The following is an 11,502-nucleotide window of genomic DNA, read 5'->3' as shown; positions in this document are numbered from 1 at the left end:
AAAGAACCTCTTAAGAGAACCAGTGCTGATCAGCATGTTTCCTAGGTTCATTAACAGAATAAACAAGTCATTAAGGCAGATCTTAATTAAAAGATGGTGAGAAGCTTGTCTCTATTTCCACTGAAAACAGAGAAGGATAAAACAGCCTTAGGATACAAAATGAGTAATATTTTATATAGAGGGGAATCAAATAGAGAGGATACGTAGGATTTGGTCTGCTCAGCTGTTCCTTCGGAAAACCGTTTCCTTCTCCACAATGTCATCTACATGGTTGTATCAGGAACTACCACAATATATGACTTTGTCCAACACTCACTTACTTGACTAGTCCAGGTGTGGGAATCTGATCCAAGGTGACTCAATCACAGTTCTTACCTAGGAAATGTTTAAAACTGAAACCGAGAAAAAGAGACCAGTATGTTTCTGATCACTCAAACTCTAAGATAAAGGAATTGAGAGCTTTTAGGAAACATGTTTCCTACCAGGTGAACCTGAGAAACAGAGGAGTTCTGCAGTGGAAACTTGCACAGACACACAAGCAGATGCACAGAGAAAAGCGATCACTGAAGAAGAGACTCTCAGAGGCATGAGAATCAGTTTTCTGAACCCAGTCTCATCTCTGTTTTAGCAATCTCAGTATCCTCATTAAATTCCTCTTTTGGCTTAAGCTAGTTTGAATTGGCCTCAGTACTGCAATAAAAAAAATCTCTAGCTAATAAGCTCACTTTATTTGATGCTTCCTGTGAATCAGGCAATGTGTTGATGCTTTGTATACTTTATCTCATTAAATCTTCTCAACTTGTAAGGTTGGTGATATTATTTTTCACATAAGAAAACTTTAGAGATCTAACTATTATATAATAGGCAACTCTACCTAGATGTTCCACAGGTGTCTAAAACAGAACTATTTCTCTATCTGTAAAAGAGGAAAGGCTAGACTCACTGCTGGAAACGCTCTTCTCTCTATACACACCCAGCCAAGTCCTTCTTACCTTCATGTGTCAGCTTAAGTGTCCTCAGATAAGACTATCCTGCCTTCTCAATCTAAAGTAGGTTCCCTGGTGGTACCCTGTTATTTTCCTCACCAACAATTGTAATGACATATTTAGTATTTTGTTTTGTTCTGTTATTTCACATGCTGTATACTACGAACTCCATGACAGTAGGGACCATATCAACATTATTTGCCATTCTAGCCCCTGCATCTAGCATAGTTCCTGACATATGGAAGGTGCTCCATAAAATGTGCTTGAATAAATTAAAGACTTCTAAATGTTTCCTTTCATATACTTCTGAGGCTATACTCAGTAACTTTCAACAACTGTTCATTGAGTGACCAGTATGTGCAAGTCACTGTGGTAGCCCTGTTGAGACAAAGACAAATACAGTCAATTCCTCAACAGGCCTAGCACCAGTGCCTTGCACATAATAGTATACAGCATAGTATAAAGCCCAGAAAGAGGAATAATTATAAGATGAGAAGTGTTATAACAGAGATACGAACAAAGTGCTGCAGGTGCAAAGAAGGAAGTAGTTAAGATATGATCCAAGAAGTTAAAGTCAGGAAAAGACAGGAATTTCCAGGGCTCAGATTGTCACATTCTGTATAATGTGTCTATTTTGATACAGCTGTACTTTATATCTGCTTCTAATTTATAAGACCTGGAGTAGAAGTCCTAGTAAATACGTTCTCAAGTAGAGATGCATGAATTTCTCTTGAATCTTATGATCATCGTTACCACTTGCTTTATCTCCACATCACTGTAAAGACATTGAACCTGGCCTCCTGCCTCAGCCCAAGCCTCTTCAAAAGATTCCAGGCCTATATTACAAGTCAAGCTTTTCTTCCCTCCATATTGCCAGATCTGCTTTCCCTGGAGCTGAGATTAGGGGACAATGACTTTTGATCCCTTTTAACACTCAAAGGATAATGTTCTTCTTCTAAGATGCTGTCCCACATGTTCTCATTATAATGAGTGGTTTATGGAAAATTACCTTAGTCCTATAACTTCTGTCTGATGCCTGTCTTCTCTCCTGCTGATCTTTAACCAGGTGATCCACCCCAACACTGGTTGGGGAACATTTCTCTAGTTATAGTTCAGAATAAATTTCTTCTTCTTCTTTTATTTATTTATTTTTTAAAATCTCCTTTACACCTTTGTCAGGAACACTTCAGATAAAACCTTCTTTTGGGATTTGCATGTATATGTATGTGAACAAATTGGGTTCACTTAAAGGAAAAAAAAGCGGATTGGCAAACTGTCATTATCACTAGTTATCCAGTGAAAGCCTACAAAGGATGCAACAGGAGGAAAGATGTAGATAGTATGTAACTGTGTACCTTTTTAATCTCAGAATTTTAAATATTTAACACCATTGCCATATAGTTACATCAGTGACTGTTAATCAGAATTATCTCACAGATTGTCGTCAGAATTAAAGATAATGTATGTATGGTGCGTAGGAGTATTTGAAACTACATCAGTACACTTAGTTTTTACCTTAATTTTCTTTCAGCACCACGGTCAACGTCAAATATCTGCAAGGACATTGAAATATCCTCAAAGTGAAATTGTATGTGACTTAATTAAATTCTATTTAACTGTATCCGGTAACTCTAACTATAGAAACAGGGAGACGAATAACCAGAGTAGTCAGAACCTCAACATGGGTAGGGGACAAATCCCGTCCTTCTTCGCATTCTCCAAGGTGACTTACAGAACGCTAACGCCTTGCATACGGACAGGCGCCCCAAATTTAAGTTCGCGGTCATCTTTAAAAACCCCCAGGGAACTATGGACCCAGGTCTCGACCAGCTCTAAGGTCCCACCCTCGCTGATCTCAGGTTACCCAACCCTTCTCTCGGGTTACCCAACCCGGCCTTGCTGCAGTCCTTGGGTCTTCCGCCCCTCCCGCCCCTCGCCGGCAGTGCCCGCCGAGCCGGGCTGCCCCACTGCGCATGCTCCTCGCCGCGCGGGTGGAGAGCGCCGGGGCAGGGAGGCGAGCACCAGGCGCTGGTCCCTCCGGGGAGGGGAGGTAGGCCTGGGCCTGACGCCGGCCACGCAGCGGCGGGAGAGTGAGCACCCGGGCGGCGGCGTCCTGGAGACCCGCGAGAGATGGAAGCGGCGGCGACGCCGGCGACGGCCGGGGCGGCGGGGTGCGAGGAGCTAGGTCGGTGTTGTGCGTGGGCAGGGACCCGGGGCTGACGTAGGCGGGGGTCTGTGCGGGGGTCGGGTGCGCCCACACCTCCCGGGGCCCCTCGGCCACAGCCGGGAGGAGGCGGACCCTGCCCCCCCCGCCCGTCCGCATCCGGGTTCCACAGGGAAAGACGTGGGGCCGAGTGGGCGGTGTGTGTGCGTGTGTGTGTATGCGCGCGTGTGTGCTCTTGAGGTTGTGGGACTAGCACGGGTTCTAATTTAAACCTAGCAAACAAACCTTCCCAGGAAGTTGGAATGAGTTGAGGCGTGATTGCTAACTGACCCCGTTGTCAGCATCCGCAAAGGAACCGGTTATCTGACCCCGAGAGCTTGGTCAGACGAAGCCCAGGCCTCAATAGGGTGTTAAAATGTGTGTGTGTGTTTGCGCGCGTGTGGGTGAGTGTGTGTGTGGAGTGGGGCGGGGCCCTGTGTGTACACGTCGAAGACGCGAGAGCCTGCGCCGCGACTCTCACAGTTTTTTTCCCAATGATGCTTTAAGGAAGTTATCTTTGTTCTGCTTTTCAAATGCTGCAGCCCCTTTCGGAATCTCCAGATGAATCCTCATTTTACCCCTTGTTATCCCAGAGTTTCGAACAGGTCGTGCTGACCAGAATGAACAGGAGATACCTGTAGCTTGCTCACTTGGCAAAGTTTGTTTTCCTGCTTTCCTTCGATCCTGTTTCTTGGCGACAGGGCGTGTTTGTTTATGGCTTCCCGCTGTCCAAAACAAAAGAGTAGGGATTAGGGTGATAAAATGATCGCTCTGCCAGTTATATGTACTGTACTGGGGAGTATTTTTCATTCGATGCTGATTAAATGTAATTAAAAGATTAAATCTAAATGTAATCTTCAAGAAAACGGTTGAACTTTAAAAAATACCGTATTTTAAGTAACTTACAGGTTTTATTCCTCTAATAGCTTGCAGGGCACTTTGCAGTGGAATTTTTTTCAGGCCATAATAGTAGAAACAATAAACTTAACATTTTATTGCATGCTTACTGTGTGCAAACACTGTGCTAAGTGCTTTACCTATGCATTGTCTTTAACCCTCACGGCATTTGGGATAGGTGCTATTATGATCTCCATTTTATAGATACAGTAATTTTAAGATTATTAATGGCAGAACCCAAATGTGAACTCAGGTTTGCCTGTTTTAAATTCATTAACAACCTGTCTTAGTGAGGATATGGAGAAATGGGTATTCTCATGCATTGCTGGCAGGAAAGGGATAATACAGTTATCCTTAAAAATGTACATATCCTTTGACCCAGCAATTCTCCTTCTGAATATTTCCAGAGGAAATAAGTAATGTAACAAATACTTATATCGAGAGGTTTTCATTATAGTATATAGAGAAAAGCTGTTAACTAAAGTACAATGAAAGGAAATTGGTTAAATTGTGGTATAGCTGTATACTGTCTAACCATTAAAAGTGATATGGAAAGATGTTCACCATGTACATTTTCTTTAACTGAAAAAAAAGTTACAAATTATTTCAGTTTTAAGTTTTATGTATTCATTAATTCAACACATATTCATTCAGCTTCCCCTACGCACTTGAGATACATCGTGAGCAAAACAGATAAAAATTCCTGTTCTTATGGAGCTTGTATTTAGTAAGGGGAAGCAGAGAGTACGCAGTAAAGACAATAACCAGTTAATTATATAGTATGTTAGGTGAAAAGTGCTATGGAAAACAAGAGCAGGGTAAGGGAAATCAGGAATGAGGGTGGGGGCTAGGCAGTTTGCAGTATTTTATAAAATGGTTGGGATGGGCCTTATTGAAAAGGTGCAATTTGAGTAAAGACTTGGAAGAGGTAAGGAAATTAGCCAAATGGATATCTAGGGAAAGACTACTCCAGGCGGGAAGAATAACTAAAGGAATAGCAAGGAGACCAAAGTGGCTGAAGCAGAGTGATGGAGGTAGCGATGAGGCCAAATTATGTAGGGTCTTGTAGGCAATGTAGACTGTGACCTTTACCCTGAGGAAAGGGGAGTCCAATGCAGGGTTTGAACAGAGGAATGTCATGATCTGCCTTGTTTTAAAAGGATTGCGTTGACTGTCATGTGAAGAATAAACTGTAAGGGGGCAAAAGTAAAAGCAGGAGAATATTTCAGTAATTCAGGAAAGATGTGGGTGTCTTTCAGAGCAGTATGGCAGTGGCAGTGGAGGTAAAGAGACATAGTTAGCCTCTAGGTATATTTTGAAAGAACCAGTGTGATTTCCTGACAGAGTGGATGAGGGTTAGAGAGTAAAACGGAGGAGACAAGGAAGACTCCAGAGTATCTAGAAGAATGAAATTGTTATTAACTAGGATATTATGGTGGTTTTGTAATATACCTACAGATTCTTTGATGTTTCTCTCTTAAGTAGGAGAAACTTAATTTTTTTCTCTTCGAGTGGGGGCTGGACTTAGTAACTTGTGTCTAATGAAAGATTTGGGTAGAAGTGATGATGTATGACTTCAATACTAGATAATAAAGTGCATTGTACCTTCTTCCTTGCTTTCTCTTTTTGAATCACTCACTTGAAGGAAAGCTAGCTGTCATGTTGCAAGGAGACTCAAGCGGCTCTAAGGAAAGCTCCGTGTTGCACAGAACCGAGGGCTCCTGACAATAGCCATAAATTGTTATACAGCAATAGATAACTAATACAAATGGGTAAAGTTGCAGGAATAGCAGGCTTGCTGGTGAAGACCAGTTCAGTTTGGGGCATGTTAAGTTTGAGATGTCCATTAGGTATCAAAGTGCAGATGTCAAGTAGGCAATTGGATTTATGTCTAGCATTAGTGAAAAGTGTGGTCTGGAAATGTAAGTTTGGATGTTATCAGCATATGGATAGTATTTAAAGATAGGAAACAGAATGAGAAGATATGAGAGTTGTTTGTTTGTATGTGTGTGTGCCTGTGAACATGTACTCTAAAATGTCAACAGTAGTAATTTCTGGGTAATGAAGTAATTTTTAATTTCAAAAATGTTGTTTATGTATTTTCTGATTTTCTACAATGACCAAGTGTTATTTAATTTAAAAAAAGAATTTCCAAAAATGGGTATTTATGTAAAAAGCACTGGTAGAGATGTTAAGATACAGGTTCTCGTAAGGTATGTGAATAGCTTAAGGTCTGCACTTTATTTCATAGCCCATGGGGCCCTCCGGAAAGGTTCTTGCTGTGTATATTTCTTCCTCCTCAGAAATGAACAAAATAGTTATGGAACTTATTTTATATCTAGAGAGTAGTTTATAGATTCAGATGACAATATTATGTTATTTTTAAAAATGAAACTATTTCTACTTTCTTTTAGTTTGTCTATTGCCAAAATACAAGTGATTTTTAAATTTTATTATAAAAGTAATGCAAATTTGCTACAACTGCTTTTCTTTTCTTTTTTTTTAACATTTTCCAGAGAAGGAAAAGTGCACTAATGTTATCCAATTGTCCATCTATATTCTGGTAAATTTGTTTACATTTTGATATATTTACTTTCCCTTATTTCTACTTAATTTTTAAAAACATGATTGGAATCATATTGCAAATATTCAGCTTTTTCCCACTTCGCATATGATACGCTGTTCCCTGTTTTACTCAGACCTCAGTATTGCACCATGTCAGTGCAATACTTCATAAAATGACTGTGCCTTAATTTAGTAATTTCCTGATTGCCACACATTTAGTTTGTTTTCCAATTTTCAATATCAGTAATGTTTTAATGAACATTCTTGTGCAAAATCCTCTTCTGCATACGCTAGCTTGCCAGAAGTAGAATTACTAGGTGAAAGAATGAAACATTTTTAAGACTTTGATACCTAGGATATTGCTAAATTAATGTGATTTTAGAACATTCTGTCTACAACTTGAAATTTACGTTGGTTTTAGGCTTGAAAATTGAGATTCAAACAATTTTCTTGCCAAATAAGACAACGTACAAGCCCTGCCTAATTTAAGAATGTTCCATTTGTATGCACCGTTAATGTATCCCTATGGTATACTATGTAATACAGCTAACATCAGATATATTGTGTATAATAAATATTGTATAATATTGAATCAAGCTAGTGTTTCTTATTTATCTATAATTTCTCCACTTGTAAATTGGTAGCACACGTATTCCTTAATAGTGTTTTAGTTTATGAGACATCATTAATATTTACAATAATAATCACGGCATTTTCCAGAGCTGCCCAATTTAGTACTTAACTAAAAATTACAACAAAACATTGGGAACATAATAGACATTATGTATGATGTAAATTGGGTTGTATAATCTTTAATTCCTTTGGGGTGTCAGTTATTATTTCATATGTTCTTAACTCTGTTGAGTTGTTGAGTGTTTATCTCCCTTACTAGTCTCTATTTCCTTCTGGCAGGTATAACATGTTTTGCCCATCTTTGCATACTCAATCTTACAGCAGTTTATAACTCATAAATGCTCAGAAGTATTAATTATTAAATTATTTCTAATTTTTGTCAAAGATTGGCATTTAGAAATCCTGTACAGCTTAATATGCTTCTAATATATGGAGGAACAGGAAAAAAAGTGTTTATTGATTACTTATTTATGTGCCAAGGTCTAGGCTCTACGCTTCATATACGTTATTTCATTCTTCATATTCTATCTATGTAATGTATATATAATGTATATGATAATTTCATATAATTATCATTTGTGATGACATCACAAACCCCCTGTGTAATAGAAGTTATTATTTTCATTGTACATATGAGAAAATAGGCCCAGAGGAATCTGGTTAAAATGTAAATCAGATGATACCACTCCAAAGCCCAAAACACTCTAGTGCTATGCTGTCCAGTACAATAGCCATTAGTTATATGGTTGTTGAGCACTTGAAATGTGGTGTGTTCAAGCTGAAATATGCTGCAAGTGTAAAATACATGCTAGATTTCAAAGACTTAGTATGAAAAATAGAATCTAAAATATCTTAATCTTTTACTGTTGATTACATGTTGAAATGATATTTTAGATAATCAAGTTAAATAAAATATTAAAATTAATTTCCTGTTTCTTTTTCTTTATAAAAAACTTACTAGAAAAATTTATATTTGTGTACTATAAATTTACGTTCACATTTATATATATAAATTTATATTTAATGTACATTTACATTTATATATAATATAAATTTATATTTATATTATAAATATTTTATAATATTAGCTATAAACATAAATTTAAAATTAAATTTAAATATAAATTAAATATTAAATGTAAATTAATTTTAATTTAAATTAAATTAAAATTTAAATATAAATATAAATTTACATGTATATTACATTGCATTCCTATTGGAAGGTACTGCTCTAGTGGCTTTTCATGTCACATGGAATGGTCTACAAGGCTGTGTACAGTCTGCCTTCTGTCACATCTGATCTGATCTCATCTCCTACTCCTCCCCCGCACTCATTCCTCTCTAGCTACTCTACTCTGCCCTCCTTGTTCCTTAAACACACCAGACTCCCATCCTGAGGGCCTTTGCCTTTGTTCCTGCTGCCTAGATTACTCTCCCTCCCACAGGATATGGACGCTGCTCACTCCTGCTCCTTCTTCAGGACTTCTTTGAAATGCCACTTTCTCAGGCCTCCTTTGGTTGTCTATCCAAAATTAGAGGCTCTCTGTCTCAATCCTTGTGTTTCTCCTTAGCACTTAAAACTATCTAACTTATCTCTGTTTTACTTATTATCTTATTGTCTCTTTCCTTCGCTAGAATTAGAGCTCCATGGAGGCAGGATTTTTTTTTTTTTTGGAGTTTTAGTAATTATTCTTAGCATCTAATGGTGTTTAACGTATATTAGGGCCTCATTAATATTTGTGAAATTGAATAGGAACCCCTTGTAACCTCTTTAATTGAATACATTCAGTTATGAAGCAGAGAGCTTTTGTGTTGAGGTACTGGTGTTAGTGGATATTAGTGAGGATGACATTCTATTAATAGGGGTTTTTGAGAAGGGCCAGAAACTAGTAAATTTTGTGGCTTACTCCTCTTTGCATCAGCTTCCATAATGTGTTTGCCTGTAATGCTGATGTGCATAAAAGCCATCATAGTCTTTGACATCCTTTTCACTAACAAACTAAAGGTAAGCCATGGGAGTCTGTTGTGCCAGGAAAAACAATTCCTGGTAACCACTTTCCTATATATGTCTTTCCAGGAGTTCCACAGGAAGTTCCCAGAGAGAGTATGAATGCTAATTCTTTACCTCATACCTCACTGCTTTTCATCTGACATCCGTTGTGAAATAACCAACGGAAGGATATGGTGGTAGTGATGGGTGCTGTCTTTCTTGAATCTGAACCAGAAACCTTCCATAGGAAAGGGATGCGGTTCTCAACAACACTGATTTGAAAACTTATCAAGCTTTCCAGCTTAATCTTCTGCCATATACATTTACCTTCAGTTTCAGTGACATTACACCAACCTAAAATTTCTCAAGCACGCAATTGTATTCAAGCCTGGAATGTCCCACTCAGCCTTGTGACCAATGCCAGTGCTAAAAGCTCTCCTAAAATATTAAGAGTTAAGTGTAAGGAAATAATATTACTGTGTTTTTCTGTAGTGTATACCTAAATTGGAAACAAAAATACAATTTAGCATTTTATATTTAGTATTACCTGGAGCTTCTAAAAGTTATAAATGACTAATTGACTCTATTAATAAATCTAATGTTCAGAGATCTAGGTATATATAGGCTATTACCATTTAAAGATGCAACTTCTTGTGTACTAAGTATTTCCTAGATATTTCTAGTTAGGTGTCTTTCAATTTACTCTTTAGATTCAAGAGCTATTTTATATCATTCAAGTTGATATGCTCAGTCTTAAAACCTGATTGCTTTACCTTTTCTTAGTTTAACAGATACACATTTTTTAGTATGTAATGTTAGCTCCCTATGTAGACTAAAGCTGGAGGGAAAGTCTTAGAGATTTTTCCGATGCAGTGAGCCAAGACCATGCCATTGCACTCCAGCCTGGGTGACAGAGTGAGACTCTGTCTCAAAAAAAAAAAAAAGAATATTTAAGCACATAGTTAGAACTTAGCTAATAACGTCACATTGCATGGTTCTTTAATGGTAGAATCAAAATAGTAAATAAATATGTACTTCTTAAATTCCTAACACTATTAAGAAGTATTTTTATCTTTAATTAACTTACTTAAATCTCATTGTAAAAGAGTTAGAGGAGTTTCCTGAAATAATTCAGTTACAAATATTTTGGCGGCATATAATAATTGTACGTATTTGTGGAGTACATGAGATATTTTGATATAAACATACAGTATGTAATGATCAAATCAGGATAATTGAGATATCCATCATCTCAAATGTTTATCTTTTTTTGTATGGGTTGGGAAGATTTCAAATCCATTTCTCTAGTTATTTTGAAATACATAACAAATTATTGTTAACTACAGTTGCCCTGTTGTGCTACAGAACATTAGATCTTATTCCTACTACCTATTTGTATTTTTTGTACACAGGAATAATCAAATTTTTGTTAAGGTTTTAAATGTGAAGGATGAGATGAATTTAAAGCAAATATATATATGAAAAGCTGTTTTTCACAGTAAGTCATGTTTAATGTTTTCTAGACAATGTAACATTGAAAATTAATGACTTTAAGAAGTAAGGGAAAGTGTAACCATAGGGATCACACTGTTGAACACAGTTAAATAAATATGACAACTGCTAAACAATGTGAGAAGTTTGTTCAGAACTCTGAAGTTTCTTCAGAGTGACTCAGGTCCCAACTAATTTTTACTTGGGATTCTGAACATTATAATACTATTTTTAAAAACTTAAATCTGTGAATTACAAAACTAGTATTTATAGGTAATTTTAACAATTCCAGATTTCCAGGTTTATCTGAAAGGATATGAAAAATAAACTCTTCGATAATGCCATTACAAATAAACTTATTATTTACAGTTCCTATTGTTGTTAAAGATATGAAAAAACTTACCATTTTCCGTACTTTCCTTACTGCTGTGATCTCTTGGGCAGTGTGCTTTAAATAACAGATTGTTCAGTTTTTGAAATATTGGTAGTGATAACTATCTTTATTGAGGACAGATAGTGTACTTAGTACAGCACAGAACATGCTGCACACTTCCTGACAGAAAGAAATCAGAAAGTTCAAATAACTGATAATTTGGATAAACTAAATGAATAAAAGCAAATGAACTCTAGTCAGCAAGGGCAGTGTAGTACATTTAGAAATAAAAATATTAACATATTGGTGGTTGAAACTGATGTTCATACAACTAATAATGATGGTTATGGATTAAGTAGTCCCC

General features: G+C 37.0%; 1 protein-coding gene across 2 annotated transcripts in view; it reads left to right on the top strand.

Annotated features, from left to right (window-relative positions):
• Window positions 1–2,973: 2,973 nt before the first annotated feature.
• SLC36A4 (solute carrier family 36 (proton/amino acid symporter), member 4) overlaps window positions 2,974–11,502 on the top strand; it is a 52,909-nt gene continuing 44,380 nt past the window's right edge. The window contains exon 1 of one of the 2 annotated variants that reach the window (XM_011995006.1): window positions 2,974–3,171. In XM_011995006.1, coding sequence (XP_011850396.1) covers window positions 3,117–3,171 — 55 coding nt within the window. In that variant the 5' untranslated portion in view covers window positions 2,974–3,116. Of the gene's footprint in view, window positions 3,172–3,673; window positions 3,932–11,502 lie in introns of those variants that run through there. The other variant, XM_011995007.1, reaches the window with a different exon arrangement.

This window comes from Mandrillus leucophaeus, unplaced genomic scaffold (assembly GCF_000951045.1).
Source record: "Mandrillus leucophaeus isolate KB7577 unplaced genomic scaffold, Mleu.le_1.0 Scaffold465, whole genome shotgun sequence".
Taxonomy (NCBI): Eukaryota; Metazoa; Chordata; class Mammalia; order Primates; family Cercopithecidae; genus Mandrillus; species Mandrillus leucophaeus.
Note: the sequence above shows the minus strand (reverse complement) of the source record. Positions and strands in the feature narration are given on the sequence as shown.